At 37.3% G+C, this 27450-nt stretch overlaps 1 protein-coding gene across 2 annotated transcripts in view; it reads left to right on the plus strand.

The window, feature by feature from the left end:
• Positions 1 to 1986: 1986 nt before the first annotated feature.
• The window catches only part of KIF9 (kinesin family member 9), a 72406-nt gene continuing 46942 nt past the window's right edge, over positions 1987 to 27450 (plus strand). For both annotated transcript variants that reach the window (XM_036738957.1, XM_036738959.1), the window contains exons 1-5: positions 1987 to 2412; positions 3786 to 3883; positions 6165 to 6330; positions 10863 to 10969; positions 16940 to 17164. In XM_036738957.1, the coding sequence (XP_036594852.1) occupies positions 2361 to 2412; positions 3786 to 3883; positions 6165 to 6330; positions 10863 to 10969; positions 16940 to 17164 (648 nt within the window). In that variant the 5' untranslated portion in view covers positions 1987 to 2360. The remainder of the gene's footprint in view (positions 2413 to 3785; positions 3884 to 6164; positions 6331 to 10862; positions 10970 to 16939; positions 17165 to 27450) is intronic.

Consider the following 27450-nt stretch of genomic DNA (forward strand, 5'->3'; position numbering starts at 1 on the left):
AAGGTGCCTTCCCCTCATCTTGATTCTGGGAGGTAAGAAATGCAACAATGATTTGCCCCTGCTGATAAATGAGGACACTGAGTCCCAGAGTCACACGGCTGTGTGTTGGAGCTGAGATTCAAACCCAGGGCCCTGACTCCAAGGCTAGTGTTCTTTCCACAACACCAGTGGTGTGTGGTGACATGGACCCCTTCTCAGATTAATGTTTTTAAATACATAAAACAGGATTTGTAAGGAAACCAATTATAATGAAGTGGTTATAAAAATAAAACAAGTTCATGGACCCCAGGTTAAGAATACCTGCTACACTAAAAAGAATGGAGAAGGAAGCAAAAATGTTCCCTTACTGATAAGGAATAAATGTCAGTTGTAAGGATTATGGATTTTGAGCTGGAAGGGACCTTACCATAACTTTATATAGGGGAAAACTGAGATTTAAAAAGAAGTGACTTACTGCAGGTTATACAGCAAACAAGTGACCTGTCCATGGCTGTCTCAATTCTGATCCAAGATAAAGCAAACTGTTTAGGCACTTGGTTTTTGTTTTCATCTTCTACATTTTTCCTGATGTAACATGGGTCCTAGTTTCCTTCTCCCTGATCATCTTCTTTTGAATATGCGATAGCTCATCTTATTCTTAAATGACATCCAGAAGTGAATCCACTTGTCACCTCACCAAGGCAGAGGATGCTGGGATTATTCTCTCCCCTTTCCCAAACACCATTAATAGAAATTAATATTAATTTCATTAATATTACTTCAATAATACCTCAGTAATAGAAATTAATGAAGCCTAAGATTACATTAGAGAGGCAGCTTGATGTAGTGGTTACAGAGGTGGCCTCATAGTCAGGAAGCCCTGGGTTTAGGTTTCATTTCTAATACATACTGCTTATATTTCTCAGTGCTCCAGGCAAAAAACTAAGATTGTAAATTCAAGATAAGATGCTAATCTAAATTGTAGAGGTCTCTACCAGTGTAATCATAGGTCTGGTTTTTAAAAGTTTACGTATGCATGGATGTGTGGATGGACAGATGGATATACGTAGCATATGTGTGCGTGTGTATGTGTATGCTTTAAATCTCAATGCCGACTTTATTATACTTCCACTCTACTAAAACACCACAATCTTTTTTCATACATGCTGTTGTCTAGTCATGTCTTCCCCATCCTGTACTTATAAAATTGATCTTTTGAAACCAAGTGTAGGAATTTATACTCACTCCTATTGAATTTCAGCTCGTTAGACATGTAATCACTTCAGCACATGGAGATCTTCTTGGATCCCAGTTTTGTCAGCCAGAGCATTAACTCTCCCTCTCATCTTTATGTCATCTCCAGATTTGATAAACACCTCATCTATGTCTTCATCCAAGTTATTAACAAAATGTTCAACAGAACAGGGCTTTTATTGAGCACAATGTAGTCCACTAAACTTACCAGAGATTTTTTTTACATGAAGTCTCACCTCCCCTATTCTGTACATGTACAGTTGAATTGTTTTTGGAAACTAAATGATTTTTTTTAAACTAAGTATTTTGCATTTATCTTGTTGGTTTCCACCCATTGTTCAAGCCTTTGCATTCCCTGGACTTAGCAACTTCTTGTTCTTTCAGTTATGCAGTTATGCTATATGGAGAAGTACTTAGAAAGTGTACTTATAGAGAGAGCAAGAAAAAATTAGGGGTTCCTGACATTGAGGGGGCACTACTGATAAAAGATAATAAAGGTAGGGAGTGATGACTCAGAGAACGCTCGATTTGGAAAGGACCTTAGAAGTAATCCAGTCTGACTTCATTTTACAGGTGAGGAAACTCAGGTTCAGTCTAACATGGTTTGGCAAAGGTCACACATCTGTAAGTGTCTTAACCAATGGCCTTAAGCACAAGTTTTCTGAAAATGCTAGACATTGACTGAACAGTGGATTCTACAAACCTAGTGTTCTTTCCAGACTTTGCCATGTGTGTGAAAAACTGAAAGAAAAAGCTTATTGAAACAAGAGGAGGTTTTCTCCACTTGGAGTGTGGGGTGTCTTTATAAAAGTCTCTGGAAAGAGAAACGGTTAAGGGCTCAACAGGTAGAATGGTCCCAGTGGAGAGAGTGGACTCATGTGCATGTGAAGGAAGTGAACAAGAGGAGAACACATCTGGCCATGTGAAACAACACTCTCTTAGTAAGATAAGAAGATGGAAGTGAGTATGGAGACTCAGCTACTCTCCGACATGTAATGATGGTCATCACTGTCAACGATCGTTTTTTGCACACCTGCTGTATGCTGAGCATATCACTAGATGTTGTGGGGAGGGATTCATATGAAATAAAAGACACAGCCCCTGCCTTCAAGGAACTTAAAATCTAAATGGGAAGACCGAACATTCCAATGAAGCGACATAAGGACAAGCGGCGCATCAGTAAGTGCCAAACAACACAGCATCAGCTCAATAATGGGTATTGAGGGGATGCCTGGGGTAGAGGAGTTGTTGTCCTAGATGGGGTTAGTCTTGAAGGCCGTGTATGTTGTATGGAAGACTAGATGTGAGTTAGTGGCAAGGAAGGACATTTTATTTGGGGAATTTGTCAATTAAATATGTGAGTGAGGTTGGCACTAGCAAGCTGTACAGGAGGAATATGGCAAGTAGGACCTAAGGACAGAGAAAGAGATGAGAAGTATGGAAGGCGACTGATTTGCTCTTCTTTGTGCTGGCAGTCACCATGGGCTTCTGGGCACTTGGAGATCTTGGGACCCTTCAAAAGAACTGTAGCCTCTGAGAGAAGGGTACAGTCTAGGTTTTTCTCCCCTTTGAAATCAAGCCAGGAGATATCTTTTATATACTTGGAAAGTATAAATGTCAACATGTGATAGTATGATGATTACGTCCAAAGGGTTAGATGACAAAAATGCTTGTACTTTAGCCCAAAACAGCCTCTTTCCTTCACCATACCAACCACGTAGATCAAAGCAAGCCAGACAAATGATATCTTCTTTTAAATTTCCCTTAATTTGGAAATTCAATGAAAATATTGGGGGCTTCTTTTATTTAAAAACATTATAAAAGTTAAACTTGGCATGCTTCAATGAATCTTGATTTCACTGATGTAGGTACTCTCCCCCTTTCCTTATACGGATAGTAACCCCTCCATACTCTTACTCTATATGATTCTTGTCCATGTCTTTCTTATAAATCTTCCCTAGTAAAAAAAAATAAAATAAAATAAAATAAAAAAAATAAAAAAAAATAAAAAAAAACAAAAAAAAAATAAAAAAAAAATAAATCTTCCCTAGTGACTTAGTCCAACATTCCAGAGGCATTCCTTTAGTTCTTTGAATACACTGGGATGTATGTGCCAATGGACCACTTAAGCTCTCATCTCTTGTTTTTGCTCTGTGGTCATTCCAGCTTCCTTTTTGAGATGCAATAGGCTGCATGATGAGTTTTATGCCAGATGTGCTAAAGGTGTTGACATACTGCAATACATTTATCTTCACTATTATTCTTTGGGTCATAAGTTTATTTTTTCTGAGATCACACTTTTCCACAATTCATAGCCAAAAAACATCACCAGGAAATTATTGGTGTGAAAGAATTGAATGTTTGGAGCAAAATTTGATTTATTATTTAAAAAAAAAAGACCCAGGGAGCTGAAAATAGAATTTAATTAACCTTAATTTTTATCTACCCAAATATTTTCAGATCATTGCCATGTATTAAAAAGACTTAGTGGGCCTATAAAAAAATAACTAAAATCTTTTAATATACTAGTGAAAATTCCTTTCTTTTCTTAGTAAAAATGGGCACTCGAAAAAAAGTGCATGCGTATGTACGGATCAAGCCCACAGATGAATTTGCTTATGAAATGATCACTTTTGGAGAAGACAACAAAGTAAGTATAATCTGTAATGGCTACATTTGCACAGGCCCCTCTTACTTGAGTACAGTTTCCGTTTTGGGGACTCATGTTATCCAAATTGGATACTGTTTCAGAACTGCCCTTTGAAATCCAGGTGGGAGTTTTACTATAGAATTTTAAAGTCGAGGAGGGCTTTGGAGATTAGCTAGCCAATCTAACTTCACCTTACAGATGCAAAAACTCAAAGGCCTTTCCTTTGATCTATCCTTAAAGATTAAAAAAATGTATCTTTAATTTCAGTTAAAAGGGACTTTAATTAACATCTGTTTCAACCATATCTGGAAAAAATCCCCTCTGCAATATATCCAACAAGTGGTCACCCAGCCTTTACTTAGAGACCTCAAATGAAGGGGCGACCCACTATCTCTCAAGGTAGCTAGTTCCACTTTTGTATAGATCTGATTTTTAGGGAGTATTTCCTTAGGCCAAGTGTAAATTTCCCTCTTTGCATCTTTCAGCCATTACTCTTAATTCTGTCCTCTAAGGCCCAAATGGAACAAATTCAATACCTCTAGGTAAGTGATATTCTTCAAATACTACAAGAGAGTTGTTTTGTCTCCTCTAAGAATTCGCCAGATTAAATATCCCCATTTCCTTCAACCAGCCCACACATGGACTGAAACTTGAGGTTTTTCACCATCCCAGTTGCCCTACTCTGTACACTCTCCAGATCATCAGCAGCCTTCCTAAAATGTGGTACCCCAAACTGAACACAATACTCTGGTTATGACCAGTAGAGTAGAGTAAGATTTAGACTTCCTTATATTCCTTTAATGTCAACTAAGATCACATTAGCTTTCTTAGCTTCCATATTAAACATTTAACTCACATTTCAGCTTGTATTATACCAAAACCTTCAAACCTTTTTCATATTGCCATCTAGGCATGTCTTTCACATCTTGATCTTAGAAAGCTGACTTTTTTGAACATGCATGAGACTTTATATTTATCTCTATCAAATTCTATCAAGTTAAGATTTGACTCAATGGTCGAACCAGCCTGGATCTTTTGATTCCGGACTGTCATTCAGTGTGTTAGCTGTCCTTTTCTGGCACTTAGTAGGCATTAAATAATACTTTTTTATTACTTGGCTGATTGATTTGATAAGCATGTCCTTCCATCTCTTAAGCCAATCATTGATAAAGAAAAATGGTAAATAACACACAGCTTCCTGGGGTACTCCACTGGACACTTCTTTCCAAGTTAACATTGAACCATTAGGGACTACTGGTTGAATTTGTCCATTTATCCAGTTCTGAATCCAGTTAGTTGTATCATATCCCTAAATGTCTCCATCTTTTTTATAAGAATAGTATGAGAAACTTTATCAAATATTTTGCCAAAATTTAATAAATAATATCACTGAATTCCCTTGACCTACCCTTTTAAAAACTCTGTTAAAAAAAAGAAAATAAAGTTAGTTTGACATGACCTGTTTGTGATGAAGCCATGTTGGTGCTTTCTTACTATTTCTTCTTTAGATCTTCACTGGCCATCTCCATGATACAGTCTAGAATTTTGCCAGGAATTCAAGTTAAGCTAACTTGCCTATTGTTTGCAAACTATTTTCTCTTCCTATTTTTGAAAATCAAGACATTTCCCTTTCCTCAGACCTGTGTGGTACCCTCTCCCATTGTCTCTGATCTTTTAAAGACCACTGAGAGTAGATCAGAATTCACATCTGTTGGTTATTTCAGAAAAAAAATAATTCAAGCTTTGATACCTACATAATTCAATTTTATCACGTAAAGCTTCCTTTTGGTCAGATCTCTCTTTGCTCTTTTCAGGTCTCTTTTTGCTCCTAAGGGAGTGAAAACATGAAAAACAGTAAATTATTTAGAATTGTTCTACAAATATCCATGCTAGTGAGAAATTCCTGTAGTGGCTTTCCAGGGAATAAATGCACTAAATTAACTAAGGAGACTTATTTCCCTAATTCCTCCTCTGTGGTTTGTGAACATGTTATGAATTAAGGCTGTGATAACCTAGGAGATGGGGAGGAAAAATAACAATATACCTCTCCAGGATCATAGTTTTAGAGTTGGGAGGGATCTCAGGGGCCATCCTAGACCAGCCCCCTCATTTTTCAGGGACCTGAGGCCTAGGGAAGTAGCATCAGAGGTGGCATTTGAACCCAGTGTCTCTGACTCCAGACTGAGTATCCTTTCCATAGCACCATACTCCCTACTTTTGAGCAAAAACCATATCATATATTTTAGCTTTTTTTTTTCATAAAACCACTTGATATTTTTAGAGTATTGATATTCACATCAAGAAAGATGGCCGAAAAGGAATCATCAATAACCAACAGACAGACTGGTCGTTCAGATTGGATGGAGTTCTTCACGATGCCTCACAGGATTCTGTTTACGATACAGTAGCTAAGGAAGTGGTTGCTCAAGCCCTGGATGGCTATAATGGTAAATTAGTTTTTGTTAACTAACATTTTTTTTTTTTTACTTTAAGAACTTGTGTAACACCCTGCACATAGCAAATGTTAGAAGTTAAACTATAGAAGTTAGTGATTTCTTCCAATGAAATCCTTATGGTAATTAAGGTTCTAATTTGATGCCTAGAAGAATCAAAGGTGAACCTAGTTTCTCAGGTTAAATAAGCAGAATAGAAGCTCTGGCAAGTCCTACTGCCCATGAAGAGTTCTAGTACTGGCCAGGTAGCAGACCAGTTTTCTGCTATCCAAGAACCAAATGAGCTAAGTTCAGAGAGATTTATCACTTGTATTGTGCAAAGGATAATGAATTTTTGACAAGAGCAACCCTCAAATAATTTACACTTAATCACAAAAGAGTTGCAATCTGCCTGATGAAGAAAAAACCCACATTAATGAAATTGTGGGTTAGTTAAGCATTAAAATAGATAAAACTATAGCATTTCTACTAAAATTTATATGGTCATTTGTTATATATATTCACTCTGTGGAGGACTCATTATCTGCTTTCTAATATTCATGACAGAGCTTGAACCACACGAGCTAGAATAAATTTCAAGATTGGCCTTCTAATAAAGTATTCTTTGTAAAGCAAAAAGAGTTTTTGTACTCAACAATCTATATGAAAAATATTCTTTATGGCACTTTTTTATTAAGTCATATCATTTTGTCATACCTTCTTGATGTGTGAACTATTACCAGGAATTTCATTAGCATGGTTAAATATAAATACTCAAGTATATTTGTGTTTTTAGTACTGCACACAAAAGCAGTCTGATCTTCATAACAATATGGGGGAAAAAACCCTCCTTGGGAAAATAGTTTTCTTTCTCCAGTTTTCTCTCTAGTGTTTACTATTTAGAGAACGATAATGGTACACAGGTTAGAGCCTATCAACTAAATTTCCTCACTTTTTGGTGGGCTCAGTCTTATCTCCCCTATTTCCGAATCATTGTACGTAATAATAAACAATACTTAGATCATGGTGGCTATTGTCTCAAGAATTACAGGACCATGCCATTATTATAATTAATCTTTACTCTTCCCTTGAGTGATATAGCCCCAAGCTCTTATAGCTAGAGAAACAGCAGCACAGGGAAATTAAAGGACATTAGAGAAGTCAAGAATGTACAAGGAAGGAATCTTGACCACCAGCCATATACTCCATTCTTAAATGATCTTATTTTTTAGCCAAAGTAAAACATTTCATGCTCTTCTGCTCTGGATAAACACTAATGTTCCTGCCAACAAAAAGTATGCCAAAATCATGTTCTGGTATATATTGAGTTTTATATAAACTCTGTTTTAGAGCATAGGAAATTGGGTCAAGCATGTTGAAGTAATAAACCTCTGCTGCAAAGTTATACTTGGACAATAATATTTAATAAATCTATCCAGACTGCTTCATAGCATTAGCCTGGAAATCTGAATAATAATAGATAGATAAAAAGCTGTTGAAGAAATAAGACAAGGTTCAGGCTAATGAAGTCCTATCATGGTCACAGACTCTGAGGTTAACTAAAGGTAGCATGAAGAAAAATAGCTGAAGGGGATTCTTTGTGTAGTTTGCTCAAGAAAAATTATGTTAACACGAATATGAAAGTTTCTCACCTGCTCCAGGTAGCACACACCACAGATGCAGATCAGAGTTTGCCAGACTAGGAAATAGTGAAGGCTGGAAGGAAATGTTGCCATGGTTAGTGACGTACTGGTAGAACTCTGCCGTGATCCCCAGAGCACAGAATATAATTATAATGACCAAGCTTATCCCTGGAGAAGAGTTGAGGAAATGCACTTCCTTCATTCTTTTCAGAGGTAGGGACGACGGGTGTGGAACACTGCATGTACTGTAAGACTCTGATTATGTAATCCCACCTCAGATGCTTGCTGTGTGACCTTGGATAAGTCATTTAACTTTCCTAGGACTCAGTTTCCTCAGTGAGAGTTAGACTAGATGTTCTTTGAGATCCCTCTTAGCTCTAGAGTTATGATCCTATAATATATGTCGGTTAGTTTTGTTAAACTGCTTTTCTTCATTCTTTTTCTTTTCTTTTTACAAGGGATGCCTCACTGGATTGGGAGAGGGGGAGGGATATAATCAGAAATTAAGGTAATATAAAAACAAAAGATAACAAATTTAAATAGTTTTAAATAGGTATAGAAAAAAATCAATAGTCCTCCTTTTCCTTACAATCTTGGGACATAGGATCCCAGTAAAATCTCCTCCCTATGAACTTTGCTCACTATACAAAGAAAATGACCTTCCAAAATAGATCCTTCCATCCTTTGTAAATCTGATAAGCTTTAGAGGACCACTTCCATTTTCTCCAGAAGAGCCCTGAAATTTCTGTTGTCTGCTCAGGGAAATACATTCCTGCCTGCTTAGCCTTCAAAGAAGATGACCCCGATACTGGGAGCCTGGGAAGCCAGTCCCCTTTCTGAATAATGATGACAAATAAGCTGGTTGGACATTTTAAGTATCTCAGAGAGAAGTACTTTGTATTTTACATTCATGACCTCACTAGGTTTTCCCCACAAATTGTCTTTGACATGGGGGAAATGAGATTTGCTTTTAGAATATAAGAACCTCTTTTTAATGCTGACATGCATGGTAGTAGATGTGCTGTTAGTATCTGTAGCTTGAGAAAATATATAGCAACAAAATCATTATAAAGTCAGTAATGCTTTTTATGATTTGTAATTTATTAATCACAATAGTATCTACATATATTTGAGGAATAGTTATAAATATGACACACCATTTCTTCAGTCATACCACAGTACCAGGATTCTAGTAAGTGCTTAATAAATGCTTTTATATCTTGTCTATAGAAACTATGTTCATCGTATTTATTAAATCACATATGCATTCATAGACCCTTTGTGATAACTCTGCAACCCCTAAGAGGAGGTCCATGACTCACAGGCTGGGAAATGTGACCTTAAGTCATAGCTCGGGTCAGTGCCGCCCTCAGGATCTTAGATCTTAGGATCGTAATTTAAAATGGTAAGAGATCTTAGAGATCATAGGCTGATCAGTCATTCTAGTAAACAAGAATTTATTAAGCACTTACTAATCATACCAGTAATAACAGCTAGCATTCATATAGAGGTTACTACATGCCAGGCATTGTGCTAAGCACTTTATAAATATTATCTCATTCAATCCTCACAACATCCCTGGGAGGTAGGAGCTATTATTATCCCTATTTTACAGTTGAAGAAATGGAAGCAGACAGAGATTAAGTGAGTTGTCTAAGGTTATTCAGCTAGTAGGTATCTGAGGCTGGATTTGAACTCAGGTCTTTCTGACTCCAGGCTCAGCATTGTATCCACTGTGCTGCTCAGCTACCTATGTGACAGGAACTGTGCTAAATATTGAAGATACAAAGGAAAGCAAAAACCAAAAAACAGTGCCTGCCCTCAAGGAGTTTGCCTACTAACGGGGGAGATAGCTGCAAATAAATAGTTATATACAAGGTACATCGAGAGTAAAAAGAAGATGGCCACCTGCCAAAGGTGGAGGACGAGCAGAGTCTGGAAGAGGCCAGGAATGGGGGAGATGTTCCTGACCTTCAGAACAAGAAAACTAAGTCCTAGAGGGACTAGATTGCCCACAATCACATAGGTAATGGGCAGAGTTGGGATCTGAGCACAGGTCCTTTGACTCCAAATCCACATATATTTCCACTGAAAAATGTCATTTTTCCAAACCCAGCTTAAGGATTCTCTCATTGTGCAGTTGGGCAACCTGGCATTGGAAGACAATTGTATTCCTCCTTTGTCTAATTCCCCATTCATCAGCTCATATAACCTCTTCCCTTAAGCTCCATAGGACATATTGTTTTCCCTTTCTTTGGAATTTCTATTGTTATAAGTATTTTTTTTTTAGTTTCTGATTATATGTTTTTAATGAATGACATTAGATTTATTTGCCTTGTTAGAACATTTCAGAAATTCCTGCATCTAGAAGTCTGCATTGTATGGGAAGGTATTTTTGATAGTATTTTATTTTTTTCCAATTACATGTAAAGAAAGTTTTCATTTTTTAACATTCACTTTTATAAGATTCTGAGTCCCATACTTTTTTCTCTCCTCCCCAAGATGGCAAACAGTATGATATAGGTTATACATGTACAATCATATTAAACATATTTCTACATTAGCCATGTTGTGAAAGAAGAATCAGAGCAAAAGGGAAAAATCAAGAAAAAGATAAAAACAAACAAAAAAAAGTGAAAATGGTGGGCTTTGATCTGCATTCAGACTCCATAGTTCTTTCTCTGGATATGGATAGTATTTTCCAAAATGAGTCCTTTGCAATTGTCTTAGATCATTGCTGAAGCAGAGCCAAGTCTATCAAGGTTGATCATTGCACAGTGTTGCTGTAACTGTGTACAATGTTTTCCCTGGTTCTGCTCACTCCACTCAGCATCAGTTCATGTAAGTCTTTACGGGAAGGTATTTTACTTAATTTTTACACAAAAGTTTTTTAAATATTTCCAGGCACAATCATGTGTTATGGGCAAACAGGAGCGGGAAAGACATATACCATGACTGGAACAACTGAAAACTACAAGCATCGAGGCATCCTCCCCCGAGCTTTACAGCAGGTATGGCCAATTTCTCTTAGGATAAAGAAATGGCAAGATTGCCTTTTCTCCAGGTTCTGCAGACACAAGTGTTTATCAAGCCCTGCTGTGAGCACATCATTGCCTGTGTAGGACACAGAAGGCCAAGATGTGGTCCCTGCTCTCATAGAAGAGTGTGTGGTCTAGTTGGAGAGACAAGATGACCACACATCCCACTGCTGAGCAAAGACCACAAAGAGGTCAAAGGCAGAAGGAAGAGTTGTGTATGTATCAAATTCATAGCAGGACTTTTTGTGGAGACAGAACTAGAAACAATGTAGGAGCCTCTCAATTGGGAAACATCTAAGCCAATTATGGTGCATAAATGTAATGGAATACCAGGGTCCTGTAAGAAGCAACAAATATTAAGGATTCCTAAAGGCAGAGGAGGGCTTGGAGGGACTGCTCGAGTGAAGTAACCAGAATCAGGAGAATAGTGACTACAACAATGCAAATAGTAAAATAAAAATTAAAGTAAATGCCATGTAATTGTACTGACCACATTTGGCCCAGGAGGAGAGTTGAGAAAACATATACCTCCTTCCTTTCTTTGCACAGATGGGGACAAATGGAGGTGAAATGGCACATGCTGTCAGAAGTGGTTGATGTATTGGTTGGTTTTGCTTGAATGCTTTTTCCTCTTTATTTCTTAGTTTTTGTTACAAGGGATGGTTCACTGGCTGAATAGGGGGCATGTAGTCAGATATGAATGCTATAAAGAAACAAAAGGTGTCAAGAAAAAAACAACAACCCACAATCCTGGCTTCTTTGTAGTGTCCCGGCTTCCATCCTCTATCTGATGCATTGCCCACCCAGCTGCCAGAACAATCTTCTTGTAACACAGATCTGACAATGTTACTCCTGCTCTTGAAGCTTCCCTATTGCCTTTAGGATCAAACACAATTCCTCAGGCTGTCACTTAAAGCCCTAGCTCCATTCTTGTTTCCCATTACTTCCTCTCATGCGCTCTCCATTCTGGCCAAACTTGTCTCCTGGCTGTTCCTTGCTGTCACATTCTAACTCACACCTGGCTTTTGTGCTAGCTCTCCCATGTGCCTAGGATGCATGCCCTTCTTACTTCCTGTCTCTTTAAATCCTTCACTTTCTTCAAGACTTCTATGACTTTTTCAAGTCATATCTCAGGTACCATACCTGTAGACAGCCTTTCCTACTCCCCCAGGCCCATTCCTTCAAATTATTTTTTATTATATTTATATTTTTATATTAAAGTACAAAATTATTTTAACTATTTTTAAAAACTATAAAATTATATTCCCATATTAAAATTTATGTTTTATTGTATCTTATATTAGGATTATGTATTTTATATTAGGGTAGCTACGTGTCACAATAAATAGAGCACTGGGTTTGGAATCAGGAAGACTCATCTTCCTGAGTTCAAATCCAGCCTCAAAAACTCACTAGTTGTGTAACCCTAGACAAGTCATTTAACCCTGTTTGCCTCAGTTCCTCATCTGTAAAAAGAGCTGGAGAAGGAAATGGCAAACTACTCCAGTATCTTTGCCAGGAAAATCTCAAAATGGGGTCATAAAGAGTCAGAGGCTACTGAAAAATGACCGAACAACAAATTTTATATTTTTATATTAGATATTGCGTTAAATAATAAAATATTTGTACTTTTTGGTATTAAACCTATTTTATATGTTTAAATATTACATCCCTCCTTGTAATGTAAATTCCTAGAGGGTAGGGACTATATGTCATTTCATCTTTGTATCCCCAATGCCTAATAATAATTGACATTTATATAGCACTTAAAAGCCTGATTAAGTGACTTGCTCAGGGTCACATGGCTAATTCATGTCAGAAGGCAAATTTGAACAAAGTTCTTTCTGATTCCAAGTCAGTCCTTTAAGCTACTTCACCATATTGCTTCATAGTACCTTGCACACAGAGTGCCAGGCCTGGAGTCAGGAAGACTCATCTTCCTGCATTCAAATTCAGCCTCAGACATTTACTAGCTGTGTGACCCTGGGCAAGTCACTTAGCCCTGTTTGGCTCAGTTTCCTCAACTGTCAAATGAGCTGGAGAAGGAAATAGCAAACCACTCCAATATCTTTGCCAGGAAAACCCCGAATGAGGTCACGGAGAGTCGGACGTGACTGGACAACACCACCACCTTGTACAGAGTAGTTACTGAATAAGTAATGATCAAATGACATTACAAATTACTTTAGAAACATACAAAATTACAAAGCATTATACAAATGTCAAGGATTCTTAACATCATCCTCATGATAAATGCTTATTGATTTGAATTGTCCATATTTCTATAGCTCTTTGAGGTTAAAGGGGTTCTCTCCTCGCAGCCCCATACTCCCTTGAGGGCCTTTCTCATAATCAAGAGGATCCCCAAAAGAACTTTTGGTCTCACAGAATGTAAGAATGTTACATCTCAAAGATCACTATCAGTCAATAAAAACTCACTTATTAAGCACCTACTATTTGCCAGGGATAGAAATACAAAGAATAAAACAACCCCTGGAATGGTGGAAAGGGCATTCATTGATTTTAGAGACAGGTTCAAATCCCATCTCATTCTCACCACCTGTGTGACCTTGGGCCGATCACTTCCTCAGCTTCATTTTCCTCATCTGTAAAATGAAGTGATCAGAGGTCCCTTCCAGCTCCCAATTTATCCTATAATCTCATTCTAAAGGAGCTCACATTCTAGGAGGGGGAGACAACAAGTAAACAAGTGTATACACACATGAACATACATGTTTATGTTCAAAGGGTCTACAGACTAGGGAAAAGGAAAGGATGGAAAGGAGAGGTAATGTTGAAGGGTTTTGAGAGGAAGGGGAGAGAAAAAGGAGAGGTCATGTCAAATAGCTTCGATTTTCTTAGCCAAGAGTTCTACAACTGGAGGAGATGTGTAGAAGGCTTAAGGAAAGGAGAGAAGGTTCGAAATAGTTTCTGTACGGAGTCGAGTTGAAACTCAGGGTGGGAAGAATAAAAGCTCTGACCTACAACTGCAGTAACTCAGTTGAAGATGGATAGGCTGTCGCAGCATCTTAGAATGGGATCAGTTACTCCAGGCACCAACCATGTCATAAGTGGCCCTGTGTTATGTTTTGGGTTTGTTTTTGTTTTTTTTTTGCATTGTTTTTGTTCTGCATTGGCCCTTTTGGTTCATTGGTGTAGGGAACTCCTGGTAAGAAAATTCCTTCTACCAATGCAGATCAGCAACTGGTCTGCAACTTATAGTCCTAAAGAACTTCTTGGGACACTAAGGAATTAAGTGACTTGCCTAGGGTCACATAGCCAATATGCATTAGAGAAAGAACTTAACCCTTTTTTGCTCTAAGGCCAAAACTTAGCATAAGGCCTGGCACATAGTAGGCACTTAATAAATGTTTGTTTATATCATGCTGTTTCTCTTTGTGATGTCATATCCTTGTTAAAATACTGTCAATTTATCATGCTTCATATAATGTAGAGCTAGAAAGAAATAACCAAATGTATGAGATTAGGTTGCTAATTGTATGCTCTGGAAAGGCTACCTGGGGGAAGTTGTGTAATTTCCTTCCATGGTGATATTTTTAGAATAAGCTAGCCATTTATCTGGGATGTTTGAGGTGTTCTTTACCTAGAAATGGACGGTAGAGATCACACTCCACTCTAATTATGATTGTCCACAATGTGAAGAGAGTGCCTAGAACGTCTGCAGCATGTTAGGCAGCCTCCACAGTGGTGAATTTATGAGAGGGTATGGATGGGAATCATACCAAATGGGTAGACGTAAATCAGTTTCAATCTTTGGAGGAAATACCCTCATGGTGAGTTCTCCAATCTGTTGGTGTATGGGAGCACATGCAAAGCTCTAAAGTAATATCCAAAACCCTTCAGCCTTGGCATTACCTCCTTAGGAGTCAGTTTTAGTGGTGCTCTGAAAAATATCCCATTATGACAAGTTTCAATTACTTATAATTTTACGGAGTCTTTAAAGGGAAAAACACTCCAGAAGTCATCAAATCCAACCGCCTCATTTTACATATGAGAAAATTGAATTCCAAAGAGGGAAAGGGAGTTAGTCAAGGCTACCCCACCTAGTTAGCGATAGAGATGTGACTAAGGCTGAAGGCCGGACCTGACTTTGGCATCACTTCCCTTGTTGTTCAGTCGTTTTCAGTCATGTCTGACTCTTTGTGACCTCATTTGGGCTTTTCTTGCCAAAGATATTGGAGTGCTTTGCCATTGCCTACTCCATCTCATTTTACAGATGAGGAAACTGAGGTGTTTGCCTCAGGGTCAAGTGACTTGCCCAGGGTCACACAGCAAGTAAGTGTCTGAGGCCAGATTTGAACTCAGGAAGAAGAGTCTTCTGGACTCCAGGCTCTATCCATTGCACCCAGCATCACTTCCCAGATCTTTCCAAATCCAGTCCTCCTCATCCTTCTCTCACTGGGACCTGGACTCTGCCCCCTAGAATTCCAATCTCAGATAGGTGAGTTTTCACCTTACCTTAGAGGACTCCATGTCACTTTCCAGCCATTTTCAAACCTTTTGCCATGAGTATCCACTATCTCTATCCCTCCTGCCCTTTTTAGCTCTCCCTTATATGTTGCTTTCCCCCATTCAAATGTAAGCTCTTTGAGAGTAGAGACTGTTTTGTTTGCTATTATATGTATCCCCAGTGGTTAGCACAGTGCCTTGTATATAGTAAGCACTTAATAAGTGCTTTTTTCATTTATTTGGGAGGTCTGCACTTTCAGTCACCTAAACCACATTACCTGCTCTATTTGTGAATTTACTAATGCTGGTCAATCTAATTAGTTATCCATGACCTTAAAAGCAACAGAATAATGTTTATGTTGTCGTTCAGTGGTTTCAGTTCTATCTGAATCATTGGGGCCCCATTTGGGGTTTTCTTGGCAGAAATATTGAAGTGGTTTGCTATTTCCTTCTCCAGTTCATTTTACAGATGAGGAAACTATGGCGAACAGGGTTAAGTGACTTACCCAGGATCCCACAGTTAATAAGTGTCTGAGGCCAGATTTGAACTCAGGTCTTCCTTACTCCAGGCCTGGTGCTCTATCTATGGTACCACTTAGCTGCCCTTAACAGAATAATAAAACACTTTATTGATGAAAAGCCCAACTAAATGGATTATAAGCCATTTGAGAGCAGGGGTTATCTGTAACAACAGTTTGGCTAGCATCTGTTGTAGGGGTATAAGACCCAGCAAGACTACCAACAAGAGCTGCCAGCACAGGTTCTTTGATCTGCTTCTCTAAGGAAAGTAACTTTAAGAGGTTAACAATCTGACTTTAATCAAACATACATATATTGTTCACTTAGTTCAGGGGAAAAAGCCAGCACTCTGAACTTCAGAGCAAATACAAACAAATTACAAACATACATTATATAAACAGAGCAAATAAGCATGAAATCAACAGACAGGCCTCTTATCTGTCTGACCAAATCACAGTAGTTACCAGAGAAGAACCAATGGGTCTTAGCAAAGCCAGGGGGCAGTTACAGAGGCTTGCCCAGAGTCTCAACACTCCTTCCATGAGTGAGCTCCAAAGGCAAAACACCAGAGTCTGAGTTTATATAACCTGTTCAGGGTCAAAGGGCATCACAACATGCAACTCAAACCCACGTGACCTAAAAGCTTCTGGCGTCACAAACATGCGACTGAAACCCATGTAAACTAGGCTTTTCCTTGATGTAAGCAGGTCAAAGACTCCTGATCTAATTACAACAACAACCAAAAAGGCCAGACTCATCAAGAGCTCTTGATTAAATAAGTGCTCCAAAAGAGAAAACAGTAACAAAAAAAAAAGTCCCACCTTAATTACTGTAATACTATCATATATCTTTGTGTCTACCACATAGTACTTGGCACACATACTTAGTGCTCGATAAAAACTCATCAGTTAATTGAAAACACATTTATTGATTTCTGTCTAATATCCTTTCTAGGTTTTTAGGATGATAGAAGAACGCCCCACACATTCCATCACCGTTCGGGTCTCATATCTGGAAATCTATAACGAGACCCTGTTCGATCTCTTGTCCACCCTTCCCTATGTTGGCAACTCAGACACTCCAATGTCTATAGTAGAAAGCCCACAAGGAATCTTTGTCAAGGGCCTGTCTGTGCATATGACGGGACGTGAGGAGGATGCTTTCAGTCTCCTTTTTGAGGTAAGAACTAAGTCTCTCCCAGTTACTTCCTCATTCTAAGTTTTATGCAAGGGACCATTTTGAGAATCAAAGAATCATCAAATCTCAAAGCTAGAAAGGAACTTGGAGATCATCAAACCATACTTATCTAGTACATACACTAGCATATAAGCAGAACTCCTCTTTGATCAACGGAAAAGAATTTAAATTTTTAGCACTATTCTCTTCAGCTTTGCCAGTTGCTATGCAGGGATGCTATGCTTCTTCTTGGCTTTTTCTAACTTCAAGGATCCAAAGAATTCATCAGAGTGGGCATAACATCAACCAATATAGGCTATACTCTTTCTACACCTTAGTAGATAGTCGTATGAGTTGTTTTGGGTGAAAAAAAAATTCATTCCTTGATGGCCAACTTTGTGGTGATAAGCCTGTCCAAAATTAGACTTGTCCTCAGATGATAGGCTATATGCTTATCAGATCAGATAATGAGCACCATCCCTGTGCTCATTACAAGAAGCCTTTCTGGCTTAGTAGAAACTAACAGAGTTGGCAACCTGCCGGCATAGATTTGAAGAACCCAAGGTCAACTTCCAGCAAATAGGCAACTTAAAAAATTCTGTACAATCTCAGCTCCCTGGAGAACCATCTCAGGAATGATAAAGAACAGCATCACATACAGCAAAATATCAACAAACCCAAAAATAAACCAGTAAGCTCCTCCAACACATTCAGGATTGCATCAGGAAAGGGAACAGAGCCAGCTCAACTTCCTGTCCGAAAACTTCAGCAAGAGATGAGGATGGAACTAAGGATTTCCCAGTTGAGAATGATAGCAGCAGGGTGGAACTTGGTTCCAGCTCTAGGCCTAGCCCTGGTCCCAAGTAGGGATTATGGAAAGAGAGAGAGAGACTGGTTCCAATCAATGTCATAGCTAATAGCCACTGTAGGGGAGGTGGAACCAGGATGCAAAAACCCCATCCCAAAAAGTAGCAGGACATCTTTATCCCATTACAGTGGGGGAAGGACTTAACTCTGATCCAGACCTGAGCTAGGCCAATTCAGTGATTTTTAGACTTGAGGGTCAAAATAGAATGAGGCACTTGTGGACTATAAAATGCCACAAGAATATTTTACTAATAAGATTTAAAAATTTTTAAAGTATGCCAGTTCAAATAAACCTCTGTTCCTCTCACCTGCATGATCACCATTGCAAACAGGAGGAAGAAATGAGAAAGAACAAGAAAGATCTTATTCTTTCTCATAATGAGGCATGTCAGGAAGTAGGGAAATGGGATAAGAGGTGGAGGGTGATAAAAGAGAGGTTAGGTTAAGGGAGGCAGTGGTCAGAAGCAAACAGACTTGAGAAGAGGCACAGGGTCAAAAGAGAGGAGGATAAACAGAAGAAAATAGGAGGGAGGGAAATACACAATAATTGTGAATGTGAATGGGATGAGCTCGCCCATGTAATGGAAGTGAATAGCAGAATAGATTAGAAACCATAACCCAACAATATGTTGTTTACGAGAAACACACTTGAAACAGAGAGACACACAAACAGTTAAAATAAGGAGCTGGAGGAGAATCTATTTTGCTTCAGCTGAGGTTTAAAAAAAAAAAAAGCAGAGATAATGATCCTGATCTCAAACAAAGCAAAAGCAAAAATAGATCTAATTAAAAGAGAAAATCAGATAAACTACTTTTTGCTAAAAGATACCATAGACAATGAAGTAATATCAAAAATTTTAACAGCAAATTTCTCTGATAAAGGCCTCATTTCTCAGATATATAGGGAACAGAGTCAAATTTATAAAAACAGGAACTGTGATGATTAAAAAGTTTCCGAGAGACATAGTTTCTGGGTAATTTAACCATTTTATTAATAAGATCAGCACATTATTAATAAAAGGATGGTCAATTGGCCACCATTCTCTTAGACCAAAAAATCATGGTGGTGGGCTCACAGTTTACATATCCTTTGAAGAGTAGGCAGTCCTCAGGGTTGAAACAACTCTGATTGGTTAACAATTAGGGAAGGAATATTACAATGAGGATCTGAGAATAATTTCATGTCCCCCTTGGACAGACTATCTGTATACTCAGACCACTCCCCAGCTTTGGGCAATCTATTCAAAGAATTTATGCCCCGCTCAAGCTTGATCAGAACACAGTAGCTGTGTGGGTAGGGTCTTAGTCCAATCTTATTATCAGCAAAGTATCCTTCAGGAGACTGAACTTTTTAAAATCAGACTTTAGAAAAAGGGGGAAAACTCTGGATCTCCCCAAATCATTGGCTATTAATAATTATTTCTCTCAGAACCATTCCCCATTTGATAAATGGTTAGAGGATATGAACAGACAGTTTTCAGAAGAAATCAAAGCTATCTATAGTCATATGAAAGAATGCTCTAAATCCCTATTGATCAGAGAAATGCAAATTAAAACAACTCTGTGGTATCACCTAACACCTATCAAGTTGGCCAAAATGACAAAGGAGGAAAATAGGAAAATGGGGGGATCTGGAAAAATAGAGTCACTAAAGCATTGCTGATGGAGTTATGAACTGGTCGAACCATTCTGGAGAACAATTCAGAAGTATGCCCAAAGGCTGTAAATATGTACATACCCTTTGATCCAGCATTACCACTACTAGGTCTGTATCCCAAAGAGATCAAAGAAAAAGGAAAAGGACCTATATGTACACAAATTTTTATAGCAGCTCTTTTTGTAGTGGCAAAGATTTAGAAATGGAGGGGGTGTTCATCTATTGGGGAATGGCTGAACAAATGATATGATTGTGCTGGAGTACTATTGTACTATAAGAATTGACAAGGGGAGGTAGTTTCAGAAAAACCTTGGAAGATCTGTATGAACTGATGCAGAGTGAAGTGGACAGAACCAAATCATTGTACAAAGTAACAGCAATATTATACCAATGATGAGAGACTTAGCTACCGTGACCAAGGTAATTCTAATGGACTCATGGTGGAAAAATGCTATCTGTCCACCTCCAGAGAGAGAACTAATGAGCACTAAGTGCAAATTGAAGTGTATTTTCTGTTTTCCTTTTCTTTTGCAACATGGCTAACATGGAAATATGTTTTGCTTGATTTCACATGTGTAATCGATATCATATTGTTTGCCTTCTCAATAAGTGGGAGAGGGCCTGGGAGGAGAAGAGGAAGTTAGAACTCAAATTTTTAAAAAAGATTTAAAACAAGTAATTTTTTTTTTAAAAAAAGAAAAAGGCAAATGGGGAGAAAATTTGTAATTCAAACTCTTGTGAAAATCAATGCTGAAAACTAAACATATTAAATAAATAATAATTTTTAAAAAAAGAAAGAAAAAGGCAATTGAACTATAAGGAGAAATAGCAAAAAAAAAAGTTGGGTACTTCAATTTGGTTTATTAAAAACTATGTAAATCTAACCAAAAAGTCAACAAGAAAGACGTTAAGACCCTGAATAGAATTTAAGGAAAATTAGATATGATAGAGCTTTGATATGGGACTCATATGGGGTATATATATTTCTCAGCTTTGCATGTCATCTTCACAAAAACTGACCACATGCTAGGACATAAAAATTCATAAACAAATGCAGAAAAGTAGAAATGTTAAGCATGTTTTATTGACCATGATCAATAAAAATTACAATAAACGAGAAATTTGAAGAAACAATTCAAACTTAAATGGGCACTAAATGAGCAAATCAGAGAACCAATCATAGAAAAATAATTTCATCAAAGAAAATTACGATCTTGAGACAACAGGCCAAAAGTTTGGGAATGCAGACAGCTTAATCCTTATAGGAAAATGTATATTGCTAGACATTTTCATCAACAAAATAGAGAAAGGAGAGATCAGTGTATTGGGCATGCAGTTTACTAGCATTTATTAAATACCTACAATAAGGTAGGCAAGTGCATGCAATAAAAAAAATTTAGAATAACAAACATAAACCCCACAAAAATAGAAATTCTGAAAACCAAAGAAGAAATCAACAAACTTGAAAAGAATTACCTACTGAATAAATGAATAAAATGAGCTTTTTTTAACACTAGTAGAATTTTTTACATTAGTGTTTTGTTCAAAAGGATAGAAGCAGATGAAGATAAAAAAATTAAAAGAATGAATTCACAACAGATGAAGGGAAATAAAAGAGGCTGTTAAAAAAACTTTTACACAGTTATATGCCAATAAAACAAAATTTAGGTTAAATGGATTAATATTTTCAAAAACATGAAATACTCAGATTAACAGTGTAAGAAATAAAGACAAACAACTTAATCTTGAAATCAGAAGTTGAACAAGCTACAGGTGAACTGGAGGCAGATAGCATGTTTAGGTAGGCTTGAAAGTGAATTCCATGAAACCTTTAAAGAATGATTAACTGCATCTTAACATAAATGTTTTGCAAATATGGAGAAAAAAGGGCATCTTATTAAAATCCTCCTATGACACAAATACAATCCTGGTATCCAAACCCAGGAGAAGTCAAGCAGAGAAAGAAAAATAGACACTATCTCTAATAAAAATATGAGAAAAAATATCTAATAAAATACTAGCAAAAGTCTATGGTAGTATATTCAAAACAGTATTCACTATGAACAAGACACTCCATTTCTCAGCTCTGGGCATTCTCTCTGGCTGTCCCCCATGCCTCAAATGCTCTCTCTCCTGTGCTCTATTAACCACTGTGGCTTCCCAACTAAAACCCCACTTCTACAGGAAATCTTCCCCAACCCTTCTTAATTCCATTGCCTTCCCTCTGTTAATTAGTTCTTGTTTATCCCATATATAGCTTTAGTGGTATATATTTGTTTTCATGTCATCTCCTCCTATAGAGTGTAAGCTCCTTGAGGTCAGGGATTGTCTTTTGTCTCTTTGTGTATCCCTATCACTTAGCACAGTGCCTGTCACATAATAGGTGCTTAATGTTTATTAATTGTTTGATTGATAAATGTAATAGACCATTACAAGACAACAAAAATCATGATTTTATCAATAGAGGCAGAAAAGCTTTAGACTATGTTAAAATATTAACATGACTATGTTAAGACATTAAAAATCGTAGGACTAAGTACATCTCCTCCTAATATGGTAAGTAACATTCATCTAATTCCAAGATCTAGCATTATCAATAATGGAGTAATGCAGGAAGCATTTCCACCAAGATGGGGAGAAAGCAGGGATGCCTATCGTCATCATTCTTATTTGGTATAGTTCTAGAAATACTAGCTATAGTATTAAAAAAAATAGGGAATAAGCTTAAGTAAAGAAGAAAAATTATCTCCATTTGTAAATTATGTTGATTTACTTGAAGAACTCCATAAATTCAACTAAAATTATTTGAAATAATACTGAAATACTTCAGTAAAGTAGCATGATATAAAATTAACTCACAAAATGATCACCCTTTCTATACGTTACTATAAAAACCCAACAGGAAGAGAGAGAGAGAAAATCTGTTCAAAATAACTAAAATATAAAAAATGTGTGGCATTCAAACTACCAAGATACATTTCAAACTCATAACCTACAAACACAACCACAGAACTGTTCAAGAAATGGAAGACTAGCAAATTGGAGAGATATTAACTCTTCTTGGTTGGTCTTTGACAATATAATAAAAATGCTATTATCTAAATTAATCTGCAGCTTCAGTGCCATACCAGTCAAACTTACCAAGGGGTTCCGTTATAGACCTAGACAAAATAACAAAATTCATTTGAAGGAATAAAAGGTCAAAAACCCCAAAGGAAATAATAAAAAAGAAACAAAAAGGATGAGCATTTTGTTTGGTTCTGGTTAAAAAAAAGAAAAGTCAACCAATGGGAACAGATTAGGTAAATACAACCTAGAAGCAATTGAACATAGTAAGTATAAAGCCAAGAATATCTGGTGTTAGGATAAGATCTTCCCATTTGACAAAAACTTCTGGGCAGACAGGAAAGCAATCTGGCAGAAATTAGGTTTAGGCCAGCACAGTAATCTCCAAATGGAGATTTACTTTTCCCCTCTATTCTAAGTGACCTGTGGAAAGAGAGAATTGGCCTCAGCTGGATACCTTTCTAGTCCCCTTTCTTTCTGGCTTGGTGGAAGTCCACACACATGTTGGTACCTTACTCCATTTACTCTGTTTTTCAGTTTCTGTATCCAAACGGATACATTTAATGGAGAGAGATAGCCTTTCACTATGCCTAGAGGAAGAATTCTCAATTAAACATGAGATAGAATGAACTCCACAGTCTATAACACCAACAATCCAATTAACTAACAACAGAGAAGGCTAATTTCTAATGTGCTTACTCAGCATCTCTTCCCCACAAAGACCACCACACTCTAGCAGGTTTGCACAACGTGACACATCAACTTGCAACAAAACTCAATGCTGCTTCACCTTCTGTATCAGTAAGGCAAGATCCACAATATCGATGGTGACCGTGAATATGCCTGTATAGTTTTGAATTGCAGAATATAAGAGACTCTCCATATAGAAGGCAGAAAAAGCAAAACATTTATTCAGACACCAAAGGATCAAATACTAAAACCAACAACTTCAATTCACCATAGCAGCAATTGTATCCCCAAACCAGTAAATCCACTTCATTGTAACAGCAAGGAAATTAAAACACAATATCACAGCAGGGAGCCAAGCCATCCCATAACCTTCCCCTCTGCTGGGGCCTTCCCATAAAGGCTCACTCACAAATCCTAGCTATCTGCTTGCCTGTATCCTCTCTTGCCCACAGTTCTCCCCCACTCTCAGTTTAACTACTATCCTTAGGGTATATATACCCTCTTTAGGGCCTGAGGGCTTCACACCTCTGGTGAGCTAATTAGCAAAAGGGTGTGGGCCTTCCTACAAACAAGCTTCCCCTAATCAAGCTTCCCTTAACTAGCTCCACCTGAGGCCTATGGGCCGGGAAGATCTTTAATCACGAATAGCACCACACCTTCCCAGTACCATGGAAAATCATATTGCCACATAGCAATGCATTGTACAGGAGTGCTTAGCCAGATAACTGAAAAACAGAGTATATAGGGGAAGAGTACCAGCATGTGTGTGAATCAAGCCTAAAAGAAAGTGAACTGAAAGGAAAGGTATCCAGCTGAGACTAATTCTCTCCCTCCAAAAGTCACTTGGAATAGAGAAAGTGAGCTCCCCAAAATGAGAAGAGGCTGAACAACTCTGACATCTAGCCCCTAGGCAAAAAACCATAAAAAGAGAAGTAAGAAAATGAACACAATGAGAATATAAAGAAACAAAAAGACTGAAATAACCAAAGATCTCAGGAAGGAGCCAGTAAAAGGCCATGAGCATAAGCAAATAAACCAAAAGTGAAAATATTAATAATAATATGGAATGTGGCCTCTAAATCATCCAAATGAGTTGATATATCTATGAACAAATGTTGTAAGAAAAGGGAAAAGGAATCAACAACTGAGAATGCAGAGGACCCTGTATATTCCCAAGAGAGCTTTGAACCACAGCAGGCTATTCCTGAGTGGTTCAAGAAAGGTATAAGAATCATGAAAGCAGAATTTATGGCCTTAACAGCAGAAATCATCAGAAGAATGGAAAAATTTGAATCCATGCTGACAAATATTGCCAAAGGAAAGAAAAAGGGAGAACAATTGATTGGGAATGAAAATATACAGAAGTGAAGGATAATCTAGAAGAAAAGAAACAAACAATAATGTTAAAAGAAAACATCTCTAAACAAGCAAGACCATGTTATCTTGAAAAAAAGGATGCATTGAAACAACATAGTAAGAGTTACAGGTCTTCCAAAAGACTGTGAGTGAAAAAACCTGAACATCATAATGCAATAAATGATACCATGCCCCCCCCCCCCCAAACTGTCCAGAACTTCTGAATATAGTTTTTTTTTAAAGTAGCAATCAAAAGAATCTCTAGAGGGAAAAAAAAAACCCTGGTTACAAACACTAAAATATATAGTTGTTAAATTTAATAATTCCAATGACAACTTCTGCAAGTAACCAGGAGAAAGACCTTCAAACATAAAGAAAACGATATTCAAATAACACAAAACTATTCTGCACTAACCAGAAACTGAGAGAATGGAATAATGATCTAAAGAGCAAAGGAGTTCAAGATGAAAACTTAGATAGCTTATCTTGCAAACCTCAGCCTAATTATCAATGAAAAAAGGTGGACATTCGATTAAAAAGAGACCTTTGAAGAATTCCTATAAAGAAAACCAAAATTGAGCAAATTCTATGCTTTGCAGATACTTCAGACAACAGAAATAACAAGAAAGATGAATAAGTACAAGAACCAAGGAAGGTGTATGTGATAAATTACCCCAGGAAAAAAAGAAAAATTAGAAAAGGAATATATCTATAGTATCAACAATAAAAATAGTAACAACAAAATAACAATATAACATTAAGAGATTCTTTGTAAAAGTATACAAGGAGACAAGGATAAAAGAGAAATCAAAAAGAAAAAAGTGGCAGTTGGAGAAACATGCATGGAACACTGTGAAATAAGTCTCACAACATCTTGCCTAGAGGTGAATCAAATTTTTTTATGGGTCTAAACTGCAAAATAGGAGGGCACATAAAAGCAGAGAGCGAGGAAGAAAATAGAGGGAAATATATAACATGCTTTAATCAAGTCAATGGTTAATAGTGAAAGAAAAATAACTCCTAGAGTCTACAAGAAAAATGGGCAAAGTGGCAAAGGAAGGGATTGAAATAGAAAGAAGGGAAATCTCAGTTCATTTGTGGGAAGGTGTCTTACTGAAGAACACTTCCATGGAGAAGAGAGAGATCCTATAATGGGATATGGGGACTTTATAATGGATATAATATACAAGAATTTAGTGCTTAGAGAAAACAGAGTGTTGTGTCTCCAACATCCTATCTCTGGATAAGGGGAATCAGAGCTTCTGGGAGAAATTGACACCCAGAATAGTGGAACGGCATGGGCCCAGAGAGGAGATTTCATGTCAAATGGGGGAAAATGACCATGGGAGGGAAAGGAGGGACAGTAATAAACTGCACAATCCTGGGCATGGGAAGATTCCTACCATGGGCTAATACTTCTATCCTTTCTATCTCCTGCAAGATTGGTATTTCTAAGACTGAGGCACAACAGAAAAAGGGGGTGGGGGAAAATATATACAAGGCAATAACAGAAATTCTTTAGAAGAAGGAACTCAAAATATGTAACTTAAAAGCTTTAATTTCTTGATGAATACTAAGGAAGGAATAAATCAGTATAAGGGCAATGAATCAATGAATAAAAGTACAACATAAAGAAAAGAAAGAAAAAATAATGAAGAGCATGAGGAAAAGAAACTCTTTTAGAAAAGGCAAAGAATAGTAAAAACAAAAAAAATTAGAAGGGAAGAGAGGCTTCTCTCATTTTTAAGTGAGAGAGAAAAAAGAGGGGACAAATTAGATAACCAAGTAAAAGGAAGAAAAAGAAGGAATTAATAAATTAATCAAAGAACCAGAATTAGGGAAAGTGGAAAGATCTAGTATTACAACCAAGAATAATCTACCAAGCAAAACTGAATATAATCCTCCAGAAGAAAAAGAAAAGATATTTAACGAAATAGAGTACTTTAAAGCATTCCTGATGAAAAAGCAAGAGCTGAGTAGGAAACTTGACATTCAAATAAAGGTTGCAAGAGAAACATATAAAGGCAAATATGAAAAAGATATCATAAGGGTCTTAATAAAGTTAAATTGTTTACATTCCTATTTGAGGAGATGAAGCATCTTAGAGATAGTCTAGGTGTGATTTTATTATTTTTTGGATGATCTTAAAAAGAATAATGGAAGAGGAATACACTGGGAGAGGGAGGAAGAGAAAAGAATGAGGGAAAATAATCACATTGATGGGGTACATAAGGGGTTTATACAATTGTGGGTACAGTGGGGGGTGGGGAGTGAGCCACACTCAAACTTCACTTTTTCTGAATTGATTCAAGGATGAAAGAATAAACATACACACACAGTTGAATATAAAAACTCATCTTACCTGATAGGGAAGTAGGAAGGAAAGGGAAGGAGTGAGAGAAAGGGAGTAAGATACAAAGGAGGATAGATTAAGGGAGGGAGTAGTCAGCAGCAAAACATTCTTAGAGAAGATCTGGTAAGAGAGAGAGAGAGAGAGAGAGAGAGAGAGAGAGAGAGAGAGAGAGAAGGATAAGAGAGTAGAATGGAAGGAAACATACAGTTAGCATTCATGCGTGAATGTGAATGGGATAAACTCAACAATAAAATGGAAGAGGACAGCAGAATGGGAGAGAAACCAGAATCTAACAATATA

The sequence above is a fragment of the Trichosurus vulpecula genome, chromosome 9 (assembly GCF_011100635.1).
Source record: "Trichosurus vulpecula isolate mTriVul1 chromosome 9, mTriVul1.pri, whole genome shotgun sequence".
NCBI lineage: Eukaryota > Metazoa > Chordata > Mammalia > Diprotodontia > Phalangeridae > Trichosurus > Trichosurus vulpecula.